Here is a 24,714-nt window from a genome sequence, read left to right as displayed (position 1 = left end):
GGTTCCTGGGCAATCCTTCCTAGGCCTTAACCACCATACGCCGACCTAGTTTTACAGTATGCAATCGAGACTGCCAAATGTAGTGCCTGTGTCTAAATCATTACTTTATTGTGCATGATGGCTGACAACATGATGCTGCTTGACCGCAGGCATGTCAACGAATCCAAACGCTTTTCCGTGGCATCAACTAACAGTATCCTAAACGCCGAACTGCTCTCCACTCTCATAGAAATAACCCAAACTCCTGGCCATGCCATAACTGAGAAGATCAAATCACCGATGCTGGCCCATGAGCTGCGCACGCAGCATCATGATCTGCTGTCTCTCGCCCTCCGGAAGTTGATCGATAGTGGCTTGTGGCAGTTCCATAACCATCTTGAGCAACTGGTCCGGGTTCTGCGCCGGAGCCGGCGCGCTGGCGACAGGAGCGGCTCCGTAGCTGGGAGGAGGGGCTTGAGCAACCGGAGGCGGTGCAAAAGGTGTGGCCACTGGAGGAGTGCCAGTCACGACACCAGGAAAGCCAGCTGGTATACCAGCCATGGGCGCCGGGGTATAGCCAGCAGGAGGCGCTTGTTGCACTGGCGGTGCGGCACTGGCATCAATGACAGAGTGGATAGCTTCAGGCGAAACTAGACCCATCAACAACAGCGCCTGAAAGATGGCGTAAGACAACTGCGGTGCTGCAGACAGGAGTTCCGTTGCTCGCGCCGGGTCTGTTGTTGCTAGAGACTTCATCTGTGACAGGATGTCAAGGAGTTGAGCCGGGGGCAGAGTGTGAAGTGTTCTCGAGATAGCATCATGAAAGCCAACTCCGGGGGGGAGCTCCTTTCCAGGTGGGAGCGGGGGCAGCGAGCCCGACATGGAAACAGGGGGCGCGGCGGGAATACCATTGGAGTGCTGGTTGTAGGATCCCATCATATTGTTGTTATTGTTGTTGCTGCTGCTGTTGCCGTTGTTCGCATTGTTCGGACCCGACTTATCGTCTTCTTCTCCGACACGCCCCTCGGTACTATAATCGACGCGAAGCTTGCGATTCATGACTTCGTAGTCATTCAGGTTTCGCACGGCCGAAGCTGCTGAATCTGCGGTGGTGATGATGGTTAGCTTGGGTTTATTGGCGTGGGTGATGGGAAACATGCCTGCATCGGGGTATTCCGCAAACCCGAAGCCCTTGGGCCTACCGGTTTCCCGGTCATAAACGAGACGGAAGTTCAAGACCTGACCACAGGTACTGAAGATGTCTGTGATTTGTTCTTCCGAGAGACCTGGATCGCCGAGTTAGCCAAGGTGGTGGTGGGGGGTCTGCAAACAACTGAAGAGACTCACCATAAGGAATGTTTCCCACAAAGACCACTCGAGAGGGCGGCTTCGTCGACATAGTTTATGAGGATGACTACGCTAAGCCAGAAGGGATGTGTGTGGTGCACAATTGGCAGAACAAGGTTGATCTGCGAAAGGATATCACGACTTGTAAGAAGAGGAATGCTTCAAGGACAATAGAGAGCTTGAGCCCGAGGAAGATGCGCCAAAGGTTGTAGTTCACTTAGCGCGGACATAAACCGGGGCAGGAATTGAGATTCCAAGTCTATTCAAGTGCACTCTAGTTCCACCGTACAATAGGAAGGGACTCTTTTTCTTTTGCAGGTAGACGCGGACGGCCCTAGCTTGGTGATGAGATTGAAACTCACATTTGAATGCGATGACACTGGAATTCAAAAGTTATCAGAGAGCAGGTTCGCGCCGGCAGCAGGCAGGCTTGAGTAGGCCCCACCATTCATTCCGGAAAAAGGTTAGACCACTTTTAAAGCTTGACTGGGACTCTTTCAGCCGCCTCTGCCCAGATCGATCTTGCCTGCTAGAGCTGTGTGCAGCTTAACTCGTTACATAGAGCTTATTTACTCCATACGTACACACTGTGCTGTGTACGTGCATACATATATACATATGTACATACACACACACACACAGGTCAGCTGGTGCACGGAACCCTCAAGGGCCTTAGCTCTGAGAGGCGGGCCTTCAGGTTCGAACGGAGCAGCGGAGTGGCTACTGTTTGTGTTGGAAGGCGGCAGGGGTGCCAGAAAAACGGATCATCACTTTTAGAGCTTAGTTAGCAATTCAGCAGCTCTCGATCTTTGTGGTGACCGTGACAATCCGACGACCTGACCATCCTCGACATCGAACTCGACCACGACCACAGTCACCAGCAAGCAGCGCCCCAACGCCAACATGTCGCAAAAGTCGCCATTAGAGGAGTATGCCGAGCGGGCGAGGCGCTTTGCTCTGCAGAACCGTCGCCGAGTTCCTTTCGGTGGTGCAGGTGGTGGCGGCGGTAACCCTCTGGGTCTTGCCGCCCTCGCCTTCTTCGGTATTGGCGGTGCCATATTATTCCAGAACTCGCTCTTCAACGTCGATGGTGGTCACCGAGCGATCAAGTACAGAAGAGTCAGCGGTGTCAGCAAGGAGATCTACAGTGAAGGTATGGCGGACCGCTCCGGCCTGATCCGTGTCACGACGCAAGTTTGATTCTAACCATGATCCAGGTACTCACTTGATGATCCCCTGGTTCGAGACACCTGTCACATACGATGTGCGAGCGAAGCCGAGAAATGTCTCCTCCCTGACCGGTACAAAGGACTTGCAAATGGTCAACATCACATGCCGTGTGCTGTCAAGGCCAGAGGTTGCCGCCCTTCCTCAAATCTACAGAACGTTAGGGCAGGACTACGATGAGCGCGTCCTTCCGTCCATCGTCAACGAGGTGCTGAAGAGCGTTGTCGCTCAGTTCAACGCCAGTCAGCTGATCACACAACGTGAGATGGTCGCCAAACTAGTACGGGAGAACTTGTCAAGGAGAGCTGAGAGATTCAACATTCTGCTCGATGATGTTTCGCTTACTGTAAGTGCCGCCTGTTTCTGGCACACAGCCATGGAGACCGTCACTAACCCCCTGTCCTCAGCACCTTGCCTTCTCTCCCGAGTTCACGGCAGCTGTGGAGGCCAAGCAGGTTGCCCAGCAGGAGGCGCAGAGAGCCGCCTTTGTCGTTGACAAGGCTCGGCAGGAGAAGCAAGCCATGGTCGTCAGGGCACAGGGTGAGGCTCGTTCGGCAGAGCTCATCGGAGAAGCCGTCAAGAAGAGCAAGGCCTACTTGGAGCTGAAGAAGATCGAGAACGCCCGTATCATCGCAACACAGCTGCAAGAGGCTGGAGGCAGGAACCGGCTCATGCTCGACTCAGAGGGTCTCGGTCTGAATGTATTTGGCGACGATGCAAGCAAGAAGTCATAGGAGCATGGCGTTAAGAGGGAATCACAATCTCCACTGTACTCTAGGTATTAATCACTGTAAATTCCAGGAATGATTGGGGAGTTGCAAGCAACTCATCTCACAGCAACGACAAACCAGAAAGCGAATGTGTTTTGTTGTATCGACCATGTTAGAGTGCAGGAATGAATCGTCAACACGTATGCTACATAAGTTCTAGCTTTTTCGGCGTCTTTCTTTTGTGGACAGCAGCTGATAAAACAAACGGGCGATTCCCATCTGTCTATCTGTGGCACCTCGTTTTGCCATCGGCATTGGGTAATAATGTCCAGAGCTGACCCTCAAGTCTGAGTCGCCGTCATGCTGAAATAGGGTGGATCCAGTCTTGCTAAACGCGCTTGCTTACCTTGCTTACCTTTCCGCTCTGCGCATGCGCAATTCACCCCACCATCGATCAATCGCCGACATTGCCATTGCTACCTTTCACTTGAACACCCACCAGCTTCTCTGCCGACCACAACTTTCTCCTCTGCGACAACACAACTGAAGCTTGGCCTGTTCCACAATAGCCCCTCTGCCTTGACAAGCCCTTCAGAGATATCAAAGACACTCAGATTAGACCGACACCATGCTTATCAAGTATGTAACATGTACAAACTACCCCGCCGTCAGGGTCATCTTGTTTGTTTGGAAATGGCTTATACACTTCGGAGACGTATCAGTAGCTGACAAACGATCCCACTATAGAGTCCGTACCCTTACCGGCAAGGAGATTGAGCTGGACATCGAGCCCGAATACAAGGTGCGTACCTCGCCCTTCTGTCCCTTTCCCCAACCCAGTCGCTTCAAATACGACTTCACCTACTTGCACAACCAGGCGCATCGAATATTGCACACACGGGGCAGGAAATACAGTGCTGACAAAACACCACAGGTTTCCCAGATCAAGGAGAAGGTCGAGGAGAAAGAAGGTATCCCGCCTGTCCAGCAGCGTCTGATCTATGGCGGAAAGCAAATGTATGTGGCCTGACTTGGCTTACTATGCCCGGCATCTTGCTTCCATTTTGCACGACAAAGCCTGGTGCGCGAATCCATGACACTGACTCGGCGCTCTACCTAGGGTCGATGACAAAACAGCAAGCGAATACCTGCTTGAAGGTGGTGCAACGTTGCACTTGGTTCTAGCACTCCGTGGAGGTCAATAAGTCTGCAACACTCTGCAACAAGAGCAAGTGTCACCTTGCTTTCACGCTGGCAGCATTAGACGGTTCCGCTCAATCCATTTGATAAAGATGCTTTCATCACACTATCCGGCACATGGCAGTCAGTCCTGGTAGACCTTTACGATATAGACAACGGTCATAGGTACGTGGGTATGGCGAAATGGCGAAATCTACAACTACGACAGTAACCCTGTGGATTCGAAGATATTCAGTCTTGCAAATCAGGCCAGTAAAAATCGAACCTGCAAACTATTAAGGTTCAGACGCATACATTGACATGGATCACCTTGGGGGACACATGGCATGGGCGATGCTTTTTCTCCTTTTCGGCATTGATTCAGCGCATAGGACAGGCATCTGACAACGTTTGGCGATCAACAAGTACATAATAGAACTGTTTGATTTGCGTGCACCTCTGGTAGCTCAGCTCTCTAGTCGGAAAAAAAAATTCCTTCTAGCAAAACGGGTGTCAGGTTTGTGAACAGCTGTAATTGTCACTTTATGTTGCAGCTCCCAGCTATTCTGTACTATCAAGAACCGAAACCGAGGTGGCGCCCAGACGTGTAATTGAGCCCATAATCTCGATTCCCTCTTCATAGGAGTAGGGATCAAAGATTCCACTTACAATAGTCTCTTTGTACCATTCTTGCCATTCCTTGCTTGCTAGCTGTATCCGGCTCTTGGGTGTGGAGAGTGAATCCTCAAGATTCCCATTTCACAAGCATCTGCAGCGCAGACGCTCTAAATTTTGGGGTTTGAGATGCCCATTTCCAACATTCGGCTTCAGATTCGGTAACTACTGTCGTAGACTTGCTATTGCGAACCTGCAGATTGCCAGGTAGTGGGCTTCTGGGTTGATCACATCGAAACTCAAGGTCAGATAAAGCCCATGATATTCCATCGTTATGATGGATGGGCCCCAGGTGTCTATCTTATGGGTTTGCTCTTTGGCAACGCAAATAGCCATATCTGGGGGGCCTTTGTAGAAGTTGAAGCCGTACCAACTGGCGGCCTTGACGGTATCGCTCACAAGCCCAGAATCACCAAGGACGAAGTTGATTTCGCCGTTCGATTGCCTCCTGAACTACATATTATTCCGTGGCTTCAGACCGCGGCGGGTATGGTTGTTTGGTGAGTGACTGTCAGGAGTCCAGAGGATACGCATCAGGCGATCTCGGAGTAACGCCCGTTCTGCCCTTTTAACCAATCTGTCATGGAAAGTTTCGTTTACATCTATTCGCCGTTCGTGATTTGCTCCACGACCACCAGCCTACTGACATTTCCCCCTCGATCAACCATATCTCACTCGACCCACGTTGTCCCAAGCGTCAGATCTTTTTGTACTGATCACACAATTGATCAGACGTTGCCATATGGGCTGCAGTGGTATCTAAGCTGATGTTTCCTGCCGGAATAGCATCATGCCACGCGGCATACCGAATGACTCATTCTCAAAGTTACTCGAGCTCATCGCCGAACACTATGCCGAAGAGAGCAACTTGGTAGCGGCCTTTGGGCGTGAAGGAGCCGGGCATGGAAGCCGCTGTCAAGCAAGATATCTCCTTCTCGTTTGCTTGTTGTTCCAACAAGACCTATGTTCTTTAGGTAGATTTTAATGACTTCAGCGGCTTTTACTAGGGGTTCGAACCCGAAAAGGCCACGAATTAACACCGCCGATGAAATGGTTGAGAAGGAGGTCGTGATGATGACAGCGCGACGCCTGGACCGGGATAGGGTGCCACGGCTGTGGGTGAAATACACGAGTATCAGAGCGGGACTATTGTGATTATGTTAATGATCAGGAGCACCTTCAAGTCATCTGAGGTCTAATTTTCTCAATCACGACCTCCTGCGGTGCTTCCATCATAATGAAGGGGTTGCTGCGATAGGTGAGCCTCGCAGGCATTGTAATATATCTCCACGTAATGGCAGTTTCTCTCTGTAACTTTTGGAGGCGCCACAGATCAACAGAATACGACTTAAATTCTACTTCAGTAGTGTTGGACTCTGTCTTATATGGTCCTTTTGGGCACATCTCCCCTGGATCTCTGTGAAACCCTCTCCAAGGTACGTCAGATTGAAATAGCCCATGCGGTTGAGGATATTCGCGAACGAAGAATGAGTCTTAACCTGAGGTGCCATTGACTGCCCATAATAACCTCTTAAAGGAGTGCCTTTATAGGGCGGCTTTCTCGAACTAAGTGGCCTTTTTGAATGACACCTCTGCCTCCCAGTAATTCTTCACGATGAATAAGCTGATAAATGTAAACATCACAATTTCTGAACGAGCCGGCCTTATCTCATCACACTTCAGCGCGTCATGGCGTTGCTGGTAGACAACCAACCTGAGCCCGATTGTTGCAACTCTTTTGACTCATAAATTCTCTACTGATGTGAATACACATAATCTCGTGGTAAAATTATGGTGTTCTAGAGATGCCACATATTTAGCTGTGTCTCTAGATTGTTGGTGAGACATTGTAAATGCTAAGCAGCCATGCCAAACTCCAAGGTGCCCCCATCAAGTCTACCAAAACTCAAGTATATAGATATGCCTCATAACCTCATCCAGTACATACGCCAAAAAAAAAAAAAGGGAATAAAATATAGTGGTACATTGTAAGTCAGCAGGCCGTGCCATTCATGGTGGCAGAGACCCGCAAGGGGCTATTACCTAGCGTCTCTGTACCTTGGACCTTGGTGCCATAAAGACATTCGCAGCTTTCCGCTTGACTGGCATCCTCGGTTTCGGCTCAGGGCTGCCTGATGGACCATGTGCTGATTGTGCTGGTCTGGAGGATGAGTCTTCTGCGGTTGATCTGGATGCACTGGAGCCGCCGCCGACGCTGACTTTCTGGACTGTCGCCGGCGGGCCCCGATACGCGTTAGAGAGTATCCCCTTCTTCTTAGCTGGCAGTGGTGCTGGTCTCCTGGGGGGCTCATCATCGTCGAACAAATCCTCTAGTTCCTCAACATTTAACCCACCTCGACCACCGCCACCTCCAAACCCGTTGTCCTCATCGTCGTCGTCAACATCTGAGTCTTCCAAAATGTTTGCGCCCTGGGCCTTGAGTTTGCGCAATCTTGCTTCCCTCTGTTCCATTTGGTGATCCCGGAAATCATCTTCCATGGTACGTACGGCTGGCGGCTGCACCTTGATTGCTGGATTATGCTTGACTGCTTGCTCATGCACCATGCCCTTCGGCGCGGCCCTGATCTGTCCCTGTCGAACCTGTAGCGCGCCATTCGGTGTGGCAAGCTTGTTCCTGGCAGACACTTCAGCGGCCTCGCGCTTGACCCTCCTCATGACACTAGCAGCCGTGTTTGTCTTTGTCCTGGAGCCGCCCGTGAACTTGAGCTCTCCCGTATCATTGCTACCTCCCCTGCGCCCGACGGCCGCCTTCCTGCCCACGTTCTTTGTGTCCCTGGGCGGCCTGGGCAGGCTCCGGTGATGCTCGATCGAGCTGGTGTTCTCCGCCTTCTTCTTCTGGATACCGGCAAAGGCCGCCTTCAGTTTCGCCTCGGCCTCTGCTTTGGCGTCGGCGTTGATCTTGGCATACTTTGCGTATACCTTGTGCCACGACGCCGGGTTCCGGGGTGCGAAGTCGTGCTGGGCATGCAGTCCGGCGAAGTTCTTTCTGATCAAGCGCTGCCAGCATTCTTCATTATCGAGGGCGATGTGCGGCGAGGCTTCCTCGATGGCTCGTAGTTGCGCGGCCGAGTCGAGGCGCATGAGGATGGGTCGCACGATGTGATAGGGGAGGCCGCCGACGTCTTGGATTTCTTTTCGAGTGTTAGGCAAGTTATGTTCTCAGAGCATTCAGGAGGTGTGGGTTTCGTCCGTAGCGACGACCACAGGCGGGAGATGGGAATGTGTCGAGTATGGGTTGGGAATGGAGGTGGGCGCGCAGAATACAAGGACTTGACGATGAATCTTGACGCTGCACCAGAGACGACTCGGTCCACTCGAGTCACCAGAGAAGAAGCATGTCGCTCGATGATCGTGTAATGGGAAGCTAGAGCCCGAATCTCCAGGGACTAATGAGACTGTTTCGATTCTCATCATGCCCACGTACCTCGAATATTCTTTATGCAAACTGCGGTGCAGAGATCCGCCAATGACTTGACAGCCATTGTACTTGATTTCGTTTTCTTGTGACACTCAACGACGCCCGGAGTAAATGCTATATCGTTCCAGTCTGTCGAGACTGATTGTCGCTGTAATTGCTCGTGATTAGGTCATGTGTTCATGCGTGGAACATTGAACAACGCGATTCGGGAGTTGACAGTGTGTTCCGTAGATGTTTGTACGTTTGTCTGCGGAAGCTGGATTCGAGTGGAACAGCGGTGAATGTTATGTGCTGATACAAGTATTATAAAGAAGCGCCGGCATATAATGAAAGGGAGGGAAAACCACGGGGCGTTTCATTGTTTGGTCACTGTGCGCAGAGCACGATGGAAAGCCGTGAGTGTATCTAAGTGGTCGTCAGTCAACTGTCTCTGATTTGGAGCTTACGTGGGGTCCGGGCCACTTTTACCCGCCTACCTTTGAACTTTCATATGGCAGGGGGGTCGGCTTGGTCAAAGGGAGCCTGGCATCAAGATAGAAACAATCAAGACATGAGCCCTGTTCTTCAAGAGTACCGTCCTCCCCATCAGTGCAACAGTGCAACGAAGTATCATGTTAACAACAAGATCATTGTCTTGTATTATATGGAAGTCCACCCAAGTTCTGTTATGCGACAGCACAGAGCAAAACTCGTCACTGATCTAAATTTAACAGCCATTCCTCGGAGACGTGTCTCCTGTCGGTATTCAAAGTCATATAGAAGCAGCCTCTGTAATTTTGACAACCAGTATACCTGCAAGCAGTGGTATCTCCCTGTCTCCCCAAAAACTCCAAAAACGCCGTTCGGCCATGCCCATGGGAATATCGCAACATGAAAATTTGTACATCCAAGCATTAGCTCGTCACCAAGCCCGCCACCGTTTCAAATGCTGGGTCCAGCTCTATGCAGCTGCTGTGACAGCCCGCGATGGACCAGCAATTGCAGGCTCTGGTTGTGACGCTTGCTCATCTTCATGTGCGATTTCACCTCCGGCTTCGCGCTCAGCCCAAGCTCCCCAAAGACCACGCTTGCCGCGGACACGTATCGATCCGCCAAGAGCGCCCTCCTTTTGCTCGACCTTGATGGCGTCTTTAGTAGCGAGCACCAAGCACTCGAAGAACATCTTGGTAGCATCTGCTTTTGTAGTGCGTCCCTCAGGCAACAAGTCCTGGAAGACAACCGATGTGTTCTTGCGCTTCTGCTCGTCGTTTGCAGCCTCGGCACCGAAGAGATCCCGGAGAACGTGCACAGCATGCTTCGTTCCCAGTGATACCGGACCGCTATCCTCAGGGTGGACCATTGGTGCAGTTGTTTCATCAAACGCAGGTAATGGGCTGCCTTCACGGGCCTGGTGCTCCTCATCATCTTGCAAGACCAATCCGTCGTCAGCTGGGATCTCGATGATTGTACCGTCGGCTGCCACACTCTGCTCTCCGAGGCCGCCAGCCATCTCCAGAGCTGTGTCATCCTCTCCAAGCTCAAGACGTGGTGATTTGGATGCGCCTTGTTCGTCCTCGCTGTCAATATCAGCAACACCACTATCCCGCTTGCGCTTCAAGTCATTAGTTAATCGAATAGACTCCAATGACAGCAGGCCTTGCAGTTCAGGAGCCCACGCTTTACTGCGGCCATTGCCCATGATATTCGACACGAAGTTGCCGCTTTGCTTCAATTCCAGGAGTGCCAGGAAATAAGGGTCTCTAGCGACAAAAGTGGGTTCCTTGAGGATGTTGGCGCGATCGGCCTGTTGCTCCTTGATGTGTGCACTGGTAAGTTGGATCTCCGAGTCAAGGCCAAAGACTCTACGCCGGGACTTGGACTTCCTCTGAGGTTGAGGTTCAGGGTCCTCAATGTCTTGGCCAGGTTCATATACGCTCTGGTTGTGCAGTCTGGTCCACTCCTCGACGTCCTTGGCAGTGTTCTCGTCGATATCTGACAACGGAGACTCTGAGATGCGGGCACGGTTGGGAGGCACCACACCGCCGATCTCTGGCATGGCGGACTGATCGCCAAGGTTAAACTGGAAGTCGTCGTCCATTTGGATATCGCCATCGCCATCTGCAATGCGAACGCCATCGTCTCCCAGATCGAAAGCTGTGGATTGGTCACGAGCCGCCGCCTTTCCTGGAGCCACAGCGTCGAGCTCGCTGAGTAGATCGTCCTCAACATCGCGAGCCAAAGGTGCATCTCTGCCCATTTCGATGGTGGTATCCAGCCCACGGGGGTTTTCATCGAGATCCATGCCAAAGTCAAGTTCTAGCTCAAGATCGTCGTTGTTTTCCAATGCCAGTTCGTCTTTGCCCATGATGCTGTCATGCAAGAACTGGCTGTTATTGAAGTCCTCCTGCAGGTTGATCTCGCGATTGCTGGGGCGTCCTCTTCCACGGCCTTGTGACTGTGACTGGGTCTGGGTTTGAGTTGTGTCGATGTCCATCTGGGCAAGAAGCCAGTCGGCATCTGGTGGCGGTAGTATGTTTAGGTTGTCTGCGGGCGTGATTCGATCGGGAAGCATGAGAGCCTCCCGATTGGGTAGGGCGAGGTTTTCCGGGATGTCATTGTTACCGGTTGAGCGGAAAGCCTGGAGTCGGTGTAAGTCACACAATGGCGCAGGTAGGGTATACTTGTGGGAAGACGTACCATCTTGATCTTGAGGAGGGCTTCATTGCAGTCGTCCAGCAGATAACGCGCCTTGCGACTGTAGATTCTCACGACGCCGAGTAGTAGTTGACCGCTAAGCCGGAGGGCCATGGGAGCTTGGCGGGTATCCACGATGGCATTGACACTGTCTTTGATGTCGGATTGCAGAATGTGGTTCTTGGAGAGCTTGCGCTCCAAGTTGGCCGACAGCCAGACGCGAGCCAGAGGCCCCGTCTTCTGCAGCAGAGCTTCAGAATAAAACATGGCTACGGGCGACGGATGAAGGTCTTGTGACGTCGTCGACGAGACGATGCGGTCTAGAGGGGATGCGATGCAAAGCAATTACGGGTACTACTCGAACATGAAAGGCAATGGTGGTGGATTGCGGGTGCCTTGGTCCTTGTCTTTGCACATGCGCCAACGCGTCGGATGGAGGGGAAGGTGAAGACGTGGGTGCGTAGTGAGGGTGGTAGCGGAGGTAAACAGTGGGAGCGCGTCCAGAGGATGTTTTAGGTCAATCGCGTGGTGTGGCTAGGCAGGAGGCGCTTTTCTCCGTCTGTCCTGTCCCGTCCACCTGGCGGAGTATGTACTGTGCGTTACAGTTTTGCAAAACCCTCACAAAAAGCGCGCATGGGACAAGCCAAAGCTCGAAGGGATGCTGCCGTGTTCCTGGGAGTCTCGTGAAGGCAAATGCGACAGCGAAGAAGTGGTCGGTCAAATGCGGCAGCGATGATGGTGAGTTGGGAAGAGAGAAGAGTGCAAGGTGGTGGCAGGTGGAGGGGGAGATTGGTTCCGTCCTGGAATTGAAATTGAACGTGAACCGGCAGCCCAAACCAAACCAAAGCAGGAGCGCATCCTTGGACTGCAAAATCCGTGCAGCAGACACAAAAAGCCAGCCCAGCTTGCCCAGGTCCCCCCCAAGCTGGACGACCACAGCCACTGGAGTGACTGGAAATCCGAGTGGCTGGGACCCACTATAGCACGAGCCACAGCTGTCATTGGCTCAATCGACAGAGAAGATCCATGTTAGCACACCCTTCTGGGTAAAAGCGTCTCGAACATTTAAAACGTAAATACTGTGGCTGGGGGTGAAATCGGCAAAATAATAAATATTATGTCCATTGCATCATGCATCATGCATCAAGCATCAACATCGCGCATCATCAGCATTGACCTGACCAGTGCTCTCGGGGCAACGAGATCCAACACTTAGCTAAAGGTCAGAAGCTTGATTGCCTCACATGCTTTGTGTTAGTGAACTAACCTACTTGGGTTCCGAATGTCCTAATTACGGTCAAGATCTTTGTTTGTTGTACCGAGACGTGAATCTTTTCCTGGTATCGATAGTTATCAGAGGAACGTGATAGACAGTGTGTAAGTTAGTTTCCTAAAGATATTCCTACAGCACAGCCAGCATTGATGTTGGGTTTATGTACCACGGCTGCCGTGGTTGATTGATTAGGCTTTCCTAAAGCGCCACAGTTTCTTGATATATGCCCATGTTTTCCCCGGCGAGGTTTCAAAATCGCGGCATCTTTCCACACTCATCCCACGAGGTATGCATTGAGTTGCATTGTACAGTGTCTTGTGCTACGTGCTATCAAAATGTTCGATAGCTAATCGGTCTGGGGACCGTGACTAACTATAGTAGAATTGCCTTTTAGATCGAGGTCTTCGAAGTCCCATGTCAGGGGTGAGCTCCACTCGTGCAGGGGCAAAAAGAGCTTGATTCGTCATTGCATCCACTCTAGGTTCCCCAAATGGCCGCTTGAGGTTTGTGCTCGCTGCATGCATTGCATTGCCTGTGCTTGGTCCAGCGCAGCGCCCTGTGAGGTGAGAATTGAGCTTTCCAGGGGAGCCTCCCTCCCATTCGAACGTTACCACTGTACTGAATGTACTGTATGCTGGTATTTGCTTCTAAGAACACCTAACATATCCATACACACTTGATAACGCCCTGCACCCTGCACTCTGCAGCTCTACCTGTACACACATACTGTAGTAGTTACTGTACGTACAGTGGTAGCACATAAGCACATGTATGGATACGTACCTGTACTTGTACGTCGTTCAACGTTTAGCGTCAGACTTGACCGTGTCAATCCCATGCCGCTAAAAAATCGATCCAAGTTACACGTCTCCAAAAGAGCATTTGACTGCGCTCATCGTCGCAACGCAACGACGTTCTTGAGAGCATGCAACCACATTTCTTGGCCATGACTTTGCCGTTATTCTAGAACAAAACTTTCCGCACATCCGCCGCCGCTATCCCCCAGACATCCTCCTCCTTCCGTCCATATCCCATGCGGCTTTGCGCTACGACGTCACGGGCTACCAACAACGTCCAACATGCCCCCTTGGCCTTGGGCACATCGTCAGGATAATGGCGACTCACCTCTTCTACCTCTCTCCATACCCAGCATAAACGGGATAGATCACGATGAGGAGCGGGATCATGACGGCAATGGACCGGGAAGATCTAGGTCCAGGACCTCGAGACCCAGACACGTGCGAACGACGTCTGCGCAATCGAGAGTATGTACCACCCCACCGGTTCCCAGTCCGGCCCCCAGTCAGAAGGCGGTGTTTTTGACAAGCCGAACAATCATGTAACTGACCGACACGCTCTCTAGGGCGTCGCTGACCAGTACTCGCTTATGACACCAGCCGAAACCGCGTCGCGCTTGCAAACATCTCTCACACATGGTCTGACCGCTGGAGAAGCTTTGTCGAGGATACGGGACTTTGGCCCAAACGAAATACCGCAAGAGCCCCCAGAGCCGCTGTGGCTTCGGTTCATCAAGCAGTTCCAGGAGCCTTTAATTATCTTGCTGCTGGTTTCAGCATTCGCTTCTGTAATAGTTGGAAACTTGGACGACGCAGTCAGCATAACCGTTGCTGTTACCATCGTTGTTGCCGTTGGCTTCGTCCAAGAATACCGTTCCGAAAAGTCCATCGAGGCCCTCAACCATCTTGTTCCTAATCATGCTCATTTGGTTAGAGCGCAAAACACCAAGCCAGCTCAGAGCGCCAAGAGTGCCTCCTGGCCTCCTGTCGCCGACGATGAAGCAAAAGGGGATTCCCTGAGTGGCGCCGAGACGCCTGGCGAGGAAATGATGGAGGCCGTCTCGTCCAAGGTCATGGCCGCACAACTCGTGCCGGGAGATCTAGTACTCTTCACCACGGGGGATCGAATTCCAGCAGATATTCGAGTGACTAAGGCTTCAGACTTGACTATCGACGAATCAAACCTCACCGGCGAGAATGAGCCCGTCCAGATGACTGCGCAATCCAAATCCAGGAATTTCATCTCCGCCGTTCGCCTGCCGAGCCCATCAACGCTTTCTCCGGCGTCGTATAATGACGCTTCGAAGGACGACACGTCGCGTTCCGGAGGCAACAACATTGCATACATGGGAACCCTCGTCAAGTCTGGGTACGGACAGGGTATAGTCTATGCGACCGGTGGCGACACACAGTTTGGGACCATCGCCGCCAGTGTTTCTGGTACCGAGAGCCCACGGTCTCCCCTGCAGCTATCTATGGATGAGTTAGGCTCCCAGTTGAGCAAGATTTCATTCGGAATAATTGGTATGATATCTGTGGTTGGATGGTTGCAAGGCAAGAAGCTTCTCGAGATCTTCACAATTTCGATATCACTAGCTGTGGCTGCCATTCCCGAAGGTCTGCCTATTATCGTCACCGTCACCTTGGCCCTTGGTGTCCACAGGATGGCCAAGCACCATGCCATTGTGAGGAAAATGCCCAGTGTGGAGACCTTGGGTTCAGTCAATGTGGTTTGTTCCGACAAAACTGGAACTTTGACCATGAATCATATGACAGTTGCGAATACCTGGTATTTCGGCGCAAAAGAACCGATCGACGTAGAAGCTGATGATGTCGTCGACCGTACGCCTAATGTGGCTACTCTCAGGATCCTTCGTATCGGCAACATTGCCAACAACGCTCGCTTGTCTCACCATGATGCTGAAGGGGCTTCGACTGTCTTGTCTGATAGCCAGAACAAAGATTTCTCAAAGCATTCTCGCTGGGTTGGGCAGCCGACTGACGTGGCCATGCTCGATCTTCTAGATCGATTTACGGAACACGACGTTAGGGACTCAATTGGACCTCGTACAGCAGAGACACCATTTAGTTCCGCGAGAAAATGGATGGGCATCGTGATTGGTGCAGATCCAAGGAACAGTGACAAGGAGTACGCGTACATGAAGGGCGCCATTGATAAGGTTCTTGACGCCTGTGACACCTACCTCACAGAGGATGGAAAGGAAATCGTGCTGGATTCTGCTCGCCGCCAGGACGCTCTCAATGCCGCAGAGAAGATGGCCGAAAAGGGGTTGAGGGTTCTTGCATTCGCAGGCGGCCCTGTCACCAGATTTAATAGAAACAAAGCTGGTCTGGCTCCTAACTCGCGGAGCAACACTCCTGCTGCTCGTGATGGCAGCGAAAGCCCTGGCTTGACCAATGATGAGAGCTTGTTCAAGGGCTTGACTTTCGCTGGTCTTGTTGGAATGAGCGATCCTCCTAGACCAGGTGTTGCACGTTCAATTAGAAAGCTCATGCGTGGCGGCGTCAAGGTCATCATGATCACCGGCGACGCTGATACAACAGCTGTCGCAATCGGCAAGCAGCTTGGTATGCAAATTGCTACACCACGAGAGCACTCCGCGAATCAAGTAGCGGTCAGACCTGTTCTGCGAGGAGATGAGGTCGATGCGATGACAGAAGACGAGTTGGCAGCTGCTATGCAGACCACTACAATTTTTGCACGTACCAATCCTGATCATAAGCTTAAGATCATTCGTGCGCTTCAGTCTCGAGGTGACATTGTTGCCATGACTGGTGATGGCGTCAACGATGCGCCAGCATTAAAAAGGGCAGACATCGGCATTTCCATGGGGCTTCACGGTACTGATGTGGCCAAGGAAGCTTCCGACATGATACTTACAGATGATGACTTCTCCACCATCCTCCACGCAATCGAGCAGGGCAAAGGCATATTCAGCAATATTCAGAATTTTATTACATTCCAGCTGAGCACTAGCGTGGCAGGTCTCACGTTAGTGTTCATCTGTACCTGCATGGGGCTCAAGTCGCCCTTGAACGCCATGCAGATCCTCTGGATTAGTAAGGCCCGCCCCGCCTATATTGTTTCCTTCTAATGTCGTGTACTACGGAACTACGTTACTGACTGTCATTTCTTCTTCTTCAGATATCATCATGGACGGCCCACCTGCTCAGTCACTTGGCGTCGAGGCTGTCGATAAAGACGTCATGTCCCGCCCCCCTCGTGCACGTAGTGAGCCGGTTCTGACCCGCAACCTAATAACTCGCGTTTTGACACAAGCATTTATCGTTATGGCTGGTACAATGTTCGTTTATAAGCGGGAGATGTTAGATGGCGAGGTGACGCGACGCGACACCACGATGACGTTCACGTGCTTTGTGCTCTTTGATATGTTCAATGCTTTAGCATGTCGATCAGAGAGCAAGTCTATCCTGCGTGGCGAAGTGGGTCTATTCTCGAACACTTTATTCAACTGGGCCGTATCGCTCAGTTTGGCGGGGCAGCTGTTGGTTATCTACTTTCCCTGGCTGCAAGAAGTATTCCAGACTGAAGCGCTGAGCTTCAAGGATTTGTTTGGATTGATCTTCATGTGCAGCTCGGTCTTCTGGGCGGATGAGGCTAGGAAGTGGTATAGATACGGCCGGAGAAAGCTGGGTGGATACAGTCAGGCTGTATAAGAACAGCAGAATCATAGAAGCAAGAGGCATAATACATCGAGCCCTTATGTGGTGGTTAATATGCTTCACTACATCGCCTGTACAAAGTAGTGTTCATGCCGAAGAGCTGCATAGCGTAGCAATCTTGAAAGCAATTGACTAAATGAACATAAATGCGCGTTTGCTGCCTACATACAACATATTGATCTAATCATATCGTTTTCAATTCCACTGTCTCTATTTTGTCATCATGTTATAAAATACCAAATAGCTACTACAACAACAAAAAAATCGACGCTTCTTAAAGGAGCCTTGAGCTGTTGGTCGTAGTCATTCGACCCTTGATTGCCCTAAGGAATTCGGTTGTGAAGCCGAGATAACTTGTAGGATTGCTCAGAGCGAACAGAGTTTATTTTTATTTTTTTTTATTGCAAAGATGCTTAGTATATTGGTTTATCGATTCAGGCAGGGCAGGGTTAGTTATTATGACTTCGTAGTGTTTAGCCAAATGCGATGTCCTCCTGCCTACTGCCCCGTCCCGTTCAAGTGAGGCTCGTCTCCTTGGTACACCTGCGTATGCTGCTTGGCCTCCGCACTCTTCCCTTCGTGCGGATTCCCGAGGCGTTCCATCCCATGGCCAATGCCACGACCCCCGGCTCATTGGCCTTGCGGTCCCCGGTATTGGTGGGCTCTCTTGTTTTCTTCCTCTGGATGTTTCACTCTCCGGCGAGGTTCTGCTTCGTATCTTCAGGCTCATCTTTTACAGTGCCGTTCTCTGTCACACCGTGGAAAGAATCTTCGTTTTCCCCCTGTTTCTCAAGGTCCGTAGGCGGATCGGCTGCTTTTCTTGCCTTTAGGCTTACTTCGCAACACTAGATATTCAAGTAGACTGGTGCAGAGAAGAGAGACAACGAGACGGGAAACAGCCCCCCCGCCACCAGTGCTCTCACATTGTGTGGCTAGCATATGCTCGTTGCGCTCGTGCTGGCATAGAAAAGACCGGCCTGTAGATGTTCCACCGATAACATACCATACTGTAACTTTGCGTCACCACTGGATCCCGGCAGCTTATTATTGAGCAAGCAGGTAATCGATATGCTGTGGCGCCTCATTTCTTGGGTCTATTGCCTGACATATAGTAGCTATATTGTTGGTGTCCGGCTCAATAACTCTCGGAACATGCTGAGCGCTATGCCAGGGCTATTGCGCTGAGCACACCTATGTCTGTAGCATTTTCCAAATGCACGAACTCTTGAGCGTGCTTCAGCCACCACGCTTCCTACCTACCTCGAGGGTGTCCGAGCAAAAAGAAAAAAGAATAAGAAAGTTATTTCACTGAAGAGAAGACGAACAAACATGAGAGGCCTTTGATTTGATTCTTGGACAACATGGATCGAAAGTGAGGCGTATTGACTAATCAACTGGTACAGACAGAACTCAAAATGGGGCAGATTGATCAAGTGGTGGCTCGCAACTGAAAATCATTGCTATTATCTTGAAGCGCCCACGAGAAACTAGAATACATTGAACCCATCTGTGTCAGGCTTTCAGGGTACCCACAGATGTTTCGGCGTGTCGTGACAGACCGCACTTTCCATCTATTACGCATCTTAAGTGTGAGCTTTGATATTAGTCTTTCAGCAAAGTAGAGTACAGCAAATGAGATGTTTCATCTCCTCTTCTCCGGCTGGTGAGCATTTAATGCAACATTGATGGCATTTTGACGTCCAGCGTGGACGGAGTTCATGAGTGCAGCAAGGTTTGCGCCTTCCTCTGATAGTGAACCGATCATGTTGATGATAGCGTCTTCACAGGCTGCCTTCTTCTCGATGGCCTTTGCAAGTCGGTCTAGTTGCTTGTTCATGATCTCGGATCTTCAGGCGCAGGCGGTCAGTATTTACCTACCAGACACTGGCTTGGCTGTGAAACTAGAATCGAGGGACAGGGAGACCGAAGAGGATGTAGAGATAATGACGATGAACACAAGCACGCCCGAAATCTCAGACGTACCGCTTGATTTTCTCAGTGTCATAGTGCTTGGTGATGCGCGCCTTCATCTCTGCTACGCTATGCGCGAAGTCTGTTTCAATGGCCTTTCGCACTTTACTGCGCTTTGCTCGAATCTTCTCCTACATACAACGTCAGCATTCTTGGTCGAAATGAGAACAAGTTCTTTGCATACAATGTTTGTAACAATCTGCTGCAATGCGGCTGGCATCAGTGAACTCTGGTGCGCACCAGAGTCGGAGTCGGTATTACCTTCTGGGGTGGGTGCTTTCTTTCGGGTTGGGGCCATGATCGTCGGGGCAATGTGTCAGCTGTTGGTCGTGAGTGTCAGCTCTTCAAGTTGATCAGGCTGGAAATTTGAGACTATGCAGGTTCCTCTGTATATGTTTTCTTTCTTTTGTCTTCGAGGCCTGTACAAATGAGACTGAAAGCATTTCAAATGATCTTGAAGTCATCGCTTGATTATGAGTTACGAGGACAAAGATGGCGCTGTTACGTGTAACATGCTAACATCAGGTAAGCTTGGCAAGTGCACTGAAGTCACAATCGATATGAGCTTATCGGTTCTTATCGGCTGGAAATTTTGAAATCCGCGGTCTGGATCTGGATCCGGATATTGGTTTTGGTGGGGCGCTTCAATGCCATCTCCAACGGTCCTTCCTTCTGTAACTGTCATTTTTGCTCTGCGGTTGAGATAGATCTGCCTTGATTTCTATTAAGCAAGCAAAATGGGTCTCGCAGGAAAGAAAAAGTAGTTGGCATCTCGGAACATTAAGCATGGATTTCGGCTGACTCCTTTTATTTTAGCAAGCAAAAGCTTAACGAAGATCCCAACAACACGAAATGGAGTCGCAATGAGACAACCTTTGGCCAGAAGATCCTTCGCAGCCATGGTTGGGAGCCCGGCCAGTATCTTGGTGCGAAGGATGCCTCGCATGCCAGCATGCACTCGGCAGCCAGTTCTGCGCCCATCAAGATCACCATCAAGGACGACAACATGGGATTAGGAGCAAAGATCCGCCAGAAGCAAGCCGGCGAATGCACCGGCTTAGATGTCTTCAAGGATCTTCTCGGGCGTCTAAACGGCGAGTCCGACGAGTCTCTTAACAAGAAACAGGCCATGCGATCGGAACTCAAGACGAACCTTTACATTGAGCAAAAGTTCGGGCCCATGCGTTTCGTCAGGGGTGGACTGCTGGTCGGTGATCAGATCACCGAACTAGTCAAGCACGCCTCGGAAACGAAGCAAACGGCCGCCAATGTGCCCACCGAAGGACAGGCTGCGTCCGTCAAGGACGAGAGTGACGAAACCATAGGGGTCAGGCCAGAGAAGAAAGAGAAGAAAGAGAAGAAGTCCAAGAAGCGGAAAGCCGAGAACACCGACGGTCTAAACGATGCCGAAACAGACAACTCGGATGGCAAGAAACAGAAGAAGAAGCGGTCGAGGGAGGAGTCCTCCGCAGAAGGCAGCCAAGCACAATCCGAGTCGGACTCCGAAAGAAAGCGGAGGAAGAAGGAGAAAAAAGACAAGAAGTCCAAGAAGAGGTCCGAAGAAATCGCAGATGACGCCGTAGAGGCTCAGTCGAGAGCGAAAAAGGAGAAGAAAGACAAGAAAGACAAGAAAAAGCGGAAAGAGGCTGCAGAAGCATCCGAGACACCATTAGCAAATACGGCCAACGTCGTCATCACGTCCGCTGCTGTCAGTGGAACATCCACACCCTCCGGCACAAACACGGGTACTTCGACTCCGCGACCGTTATCCCGTCACATGGTCAGATCTCGAAACATTGCATCGAAGCGCATGGCTATGGCTGATATGGCAGCGTTGAACCAGGTATGACAGCCCCCGAACGACTAATTCGAGTAACATGCTAACAGTGACCAGATTTTGTTTGTGAAGCCCGTGTAAATAAATGTATAGATCATCGCATATAGCAAGCATAATGATACCCAATAAGACAATAGACCTTGTGAATGTTGCTTTCAATCTGTATTTGTTATGTGCAGAAAACCCAGCTGATTCTTAGCCGCGAAATGTATTACAGGACACGTACAAATGTAGTCACATTTACAGCTCCTGTACACACGGATCAATGTCTTCGCTTCTGGAGAAGAAGAACAAAACTATGTTACGCGGGAGAGGGGCTGGGCCCCATATCCGTGGGTTTTGGGCCATCAGATATTTTCCTGCGCTATAAACATGGTAAGAGAGCCTCTCTCGAACGGCACGTCTGCTCCATCCTGATTGAGAACAGGAAGACCTTTTTGAAGGCGTGGCCGACACGAAAACGCGTCGTTATTGGAGTTGTAATGAGCATGTTTGAGCATGAGAGCATAAATGCCCAAGCTGGAGGCAGACAGTGTTCTAGCTGTAAACTAGGTTAGGGGTATACCGCTAATAACGACGAGTGTTCACGGCTGGGCTCAAGTTACTCTGCTTGAAAAGATGGAATAAAAGATGATACTCCTCGACCTGGATGTCGAAGTAGCTGGTTTGGTTTAACTTTGGTAACGGTTGCCTCATAGCTAATTATAGCCTGAAAGAAATATTCTCATACAGTCTCCCCCGAATATTTCGCTGGATCATTACAAGTTTCGAGCTAAACCATAAGACGATCGGAGAAAACTGATTATGCTCTTAAATAACTTCCCAGGCAGGCTTTTTCTTTCTTCCCTTTGAATCAACTACTTCGGGAGCCCTGGCCAAATCACAATCACAACATAGCCTCCAATATCCGTTTCAAATTATCAAAACTTATCCACAGGGTTTTCCTGCTGATGTCTTATCTATGCTTTAATATAATTCACCAGTATGGATCATAACGAAAGACAACAAGATTATGGTAGTAATACCAATGGGCATGGGAACGTTTCAATGGCCATGACCTCAAAATATCTGAAGAGCAAGATGAAGAAAAAGCTTGCAAAAGAACAGACGAGGTTCGTACTGATTCAAGCTGAAGTCTCGTATATACTAAACGCTCGCGCCATAGCAACTACCGAGCATCACCTGACAAGGTGTATATTTATGTTATTGCGCCTGGTTCGCAATACACCATGTTTTTGTCGAGGCAAACTATCTCCGCGGCGTCGCCTGAATACCTCAAGGATGTTCTAGCAGATGGGCGCGAAACGGTGAGTATTATTGAGTTATTGATTTCTCATCAGGGTTCTAACCCCTGTCTAGTTGATCTTCTGCATGGATATTGCCAGTGAAATGGAAGCTGTCAAAGAAGCATTGAATTACATGTTCGACTCCAGAGGTAAGGTTCAAACTTCGTCAAGCTTTTCTGAGTATCGGCTGAAATCTCCTCACCAAGGGCCAACACAGAAATGGAAATTTCGCGACGAGCTGGTCGATTCCCTTGAAAAGAGTCTGGGGACACTCGAAGATTACGCCACCCTCTATTTAGTACACTACACTTTCGGTTTCCCAAAAGGTATGCGTAACGCTCAAGCGAGCCTCCGGAAAGTTCTTCAAGTTATGGAACTGCTCCTAACGAAGGAGGCGGAACAAATTACTAATCACGACTGCGGCACTATCGAAAATCGGATGCATAATCTGTTTGAGAGACTAGGCACGCCAATTTCCATCATTTACCAAGTTGTTGGTTGCATCAATATTGATTGCAAATGCTCTGCGGATGACACACATCGTGTGAGTAACCTCAACGGGCTCCAAAGGACGAAATGTTGCGGTTACAGAAAAGGGGAGCCCGAGGAAATCACAGATGGGCGAAGGGCTATCCTGAACATAGTAAGGATGTTTCAGAAAGCACTGCAAATAATCAAACAACAACATCCCAATTTTTGCTTCGAGTCACGGAGTATATGGTGGCAAGATGCCGTCACTTCGAACCGCAAAATTCCACGGATCGCATCAAATTACATCGCTCCACAGACGAACCTGTTGCTGCATAAATCCGAAAGACCACTCGCGATTGGTTCCTATCCGGTTTTTGCACCATCTGGATACTGTTTCTTCGGCAATCCCGGCCATAAAACGCAACTCATGGTCTTCCACGCTGTCAAAGGCAATGATAACAGGGTCATTGAAGACAGCGGGCGCGCCGAGAACAGCGAGACCACCAAGTGTAGCGATAGCACCAAGGACAGCGATAATACCCAGTATTGCGAGTGCAGCAAGGACAGCGATAATACCCAGTATTGTGAGTGCAGCAAGGACAGTGGAAGTGAAAAGGATGACGAGAGCAGTGAATCCTTCAAAGTCAAGGACTGATGAATCATAGAATGTGAACGGTTTAAAGACACAAGAATGCCGTCATTGCTATCAATATTAGCATGATGAGGTGTATTTTATATTATTTTAGCCTAACTTGTAGGGTTAAAATTTCCTTTATTATATGATATACATGTTGTTTTAATGGACTTGTTGCTAATGAGTCTGAGTGCACGCATTCCTGCTCCACCGAATATTACAATCGAACCGCCCAATCCCAGCCACCTCAGGTGATTGATTGCCTTCTAGCGAATTCTTGCAAATTAGTTGGAGAATATCATGCCTTCCGAGATTCACGTTCTATTTTGGAAAAGAACAACAGCCAACAAATATTGTGGGTTTCGTATCTATATGACCACTCGTAGTAGCTATAGCAGAAGCCGCCAGGACGTTAGATACTAGGGCCAGCCGCCACTTCTGGATCATTATTGATTATGAAACATCGTCTTACACAGTGGCCATCCTCGACGCATGTGATGAGGAGAATGAGGACAATAAGGACTTTACGGAGGCTCTTCGGTGCTTTCTGGGAGATGTTTCCCCTGGGTCAACACTTGAAGTGGGTCGCTTTGCTATACCGTCGGGGGAGGGCTCCGTCGCCCGTTCAGGCTAAATACGAAAATCACGGGGGAGGGAATTTAAGTTCATGGATCAACCATACATTCCCATGAGAGCCAGTGATCACCACGGAGAGTAAAGCTCAGTAGACCTGTGGTGTCCGAGCGATTATCTTTTCTTGAAGAGACGTGAGCTTTCCTGAACACACATCAGAAGTGGCTCGGTTCGGAACGGCAGCACAGATTGGACCCTATACGGTAATTATATGCAAGGATAGCTTAAGGGTTAAGACAGGTTCCCTTGAATTGCTGGATAACTCGGTACGATACGGAGAGACCGTAGAACATACTTGGTACTTCTAAACTTGCATAGAGCTTTCTAACGAAATAACCTTTATGGTTTGGAAATAAGATACAGAAGGGCTATTCAGTACGCAGCTGTACATGTTATCACAGTCTATTATTCAGCAACCACGGTAGGACTTGAACTCCAGTGATATTGGGTCGTATTCTTTTGCAGCCCCACAACACAGGAGACTTTGTGATAACAGGCTAGTGGAGGTATATGCAACATATTACTGCCAGTCGGGCATGGACGGTAAGTGTTTATATTAGTCGCCTGTGTTGATCGGTTGAATGGTCTCACAGTGCATAAAAAGTGCAACGCTGGAGTATCCATGCATGTTGGCATCTCCGCAAGAGAATATAGTACTTCGCGTGATTCATGTAGATCGATCATCTACTTAAAATGAAGAAAAAACACAATAGCATTTCGGCCCTATTTGCCATTCAATTTGTCAGTAGAATCTTCCAACCTGAGGCTGAAGTCTTCTCGGACACTGCTATGAGCGTTTTACGAGAATAAGATGCGTTGTTCTTTGAGTCGGTCCGCTGAACCGTTGTTGCGGATTCCAGATGCCTTGCATAGAAATA

General features: G+C 50.1%; 9 protein-coding genes across 9 annotated transcripts; 5 read left to right on the top strand and 4 right to left on the bottom strand.

Moving 5' to 3' along the window:
- Positions 1-82: 82 nt before the first annotated feature.
- Positions 83-1,701, bottom strand: BKA67DRAFT_48900 (uncharacterized protein). Its single transcript, XM_046096955.1, has 4 exons — positions 1,689-1,701; positions 1,327-1,448; positions 1,140-1,265; positions 83-1,082 (listed from the first exon to the last, which is right to left on the bottom strand). The coding sequence occupies exons 2-4, from the start codon at positions 1,376-1,378 to the stop codon at positions 274-276; spliced, it is 987 nt and encodes a 328-aa protein (XP_045964490.1). The 5' UTR covers positions 1,379-1,448; positions 1,689-1,701; the 3' UTR covers positions 83-273.
- A 528-nt stretch (positions 1,702-2,229) lies between these two features.
- BKA67DRAFT_509862 (band 7 family-domain-containing protein) lies at positions 2,230-3,287 on the top strand (the record flags this gene model as incomplete). Its single annotated transcript, XM_046097274.1, has 3 exons — positions 2,230-2,479; positions 2,544-2,899; positions 2,961-3,287. 3 exons carry the CDS (start codon positions 2,230-2,232, stop codon positions 3,285-3,287), a joined length of 933 nt encoding a protein of 310 aa, XP_045964489.1.
- A 604-nt stretch (positions 3,288-3,891) lies between these two features.
- On the top strand, positions 3,892-4,468 carry BKA67DRAFT_653541 (putative NEDD8-like protein; the record flags this gene model as incomplete). The annotated part of the gene is made up of 4 exons (XM_046106386.1): positions 3,892-3,902; positions 4,011-4,065; positions 4,198-4,280; positions 4,384-4,468. The coding sequence occupies 4 exons, from the start codon at positions 3,892-3,894 to the stop codon at positions 4,466-4,468; spliced, it is 234 nt and encodes a 77-aa protein (XP_045964488.1).
- A 2,288-nt stretch (positions 4,469-6,756) lies between these two features.
- On the bottom strand, positions 6,757-8,728 carry BKA67DRAFT_48827 (RNA polymerase II transcription factor SIII subunit A-domain-containing protein). Its single transcript, XM_046096944.1, has 2 exons — positions 8,563-8,728; positions 6,757-8,269 (listed from the first exon to the last, which is right to left on the bottom strand). Exons 1-2 carry the CDS (start codon positions 8,618-8,620, stop codon positions 7,161-7,163), a joined length of 1,167 nt encoding a protein of 388 aa, XP_045964487.1. The 5' UTR covers positions 8,621-8,728; the 3' UTR covers positions 6,757-7,160.
- Positions 8,729-9,496: 768 nt separating this feature from the next.
- Positions 9,497-11,496, bottom strand: BKA67DRAFT_653539 (Rec8 like protein-domain-containing protein; the record flags this gene model as incomplete). The annotated part of the gene is made up of 2 exons (XM_046106385.1): positions 9,497-11,173; positions 11,233-11,496. The coding sequence occupies 2 exons, from the start codon at positions 11,494-11,496 to the stop codon at positions 9,497-9,499; spliced, it is 1,941 nt and encodes a 646-aa protein (XP_045964486.1).
- A 1,885-nt stretch (positions 11,497-13,381) lies between these two features.
- Positions 13,382-17,167, top strand: BKA67DRAFT_598120 (uncharacterized protein). The gene is made up of 3 exons (XM_046105308.1): positions 13,382-13,767; positions 13,866-16,380; positions 16,466-17,167. Exons 1-3 carry the CDS (start codon positions 13,582-13,584, stop codon positions 16,996-16,998), a joined length of 3,234 nt encoding a protein of 1,077 aa, XP_045964485.1. The 5' UTR covers positions 13,382-13,581; the 3' UTR covers positions 16,999-17,167.
- A 1,161-nt stretch (positions 17,168-18,328) lies between these two features.
- On the bottom strand, positions 18,329-19,473 carry BKA67DRAFT_547711 (uncharacterized protein). The gene is made up of 3 exons (XM_046101470.1): positions 19,160-19,473; positions 18,988-19,106; positions 18,329-18,851 (listed from the first exon to the last, which is right to left on the bottom strand). Exons 1-3 carry the CDS (start codon positions 19,271-19,273, stop codon positions 18,647-18,649), a joined length of 438 nt encoding a protein of 145 aa, XP_045964484.1. The 5' UTR covers positions 19,274-19,473; the 3' UTR covers positions 18,329-18,646.
- Positions 19,474-19,632: 159 nt separating this feature from the next.
- On the top strand, positions 19,633-20,959 carry BKA67DRAFT_547708 (uncharacterized protein). The gene is made up of 3 exons (XM_046101469.1): positions 19,633-19,735; positions 19,792-20,818; positions 20,870-20,959. The coding sequence occupies exons 1-3, from the start codon at positions 19,713-19,715 to the stop codon at positions 20,891-20,893; spliced, it is 1,074 nt and encodes a 357-aa protein (XP_045964483.1). The 5' UTR covers positions 19,633-19,712; the 3' UTR covers positions 20,894-20,959.
- An 837-nt stretch (positions 20,960-21,796) lies between these two features.
- On the top strand, positions 21,797-23,837 carry BKA67DRAFT_530449 (uncharacterized protein; the record flags this gene model as incomplete). The annotated part of the gene is made up of 4 exons (XM_046099240.1): positions 21,797-21,924; positions 21,978-22,119; positions 22,172-23,153; positions 23,593-23,837. 4 exons carry the CDS (start codon positions 21,797-21,799, stop codon positions 23,835-23,837), a joined length of 1,497 nt encoding a protein of 498 aa, XP_045964482.1.
- Between the last annotated feature and the right edge of the window lie 877 nt (positions 23,838-24,714).

This window comes from Truncatella angustata (assembly GCF_020726525.1).
Source record: "Truncatella angustata strain MPI-SDFR-AT-0073 chromosome Unknown BKA67scaffold_1, whole genome shotgun sequence".
Classification (NCBI taxonomy): Eukaryota; Fungi; Ascomycota; class Sordariomycetes; order Amphisphaeriales; family Sporocadaceae; genus Truncatella; species Truncatella angustata.
This window is presented reverse-complemented; position numbering and strand designations above follow the sequence as displayed.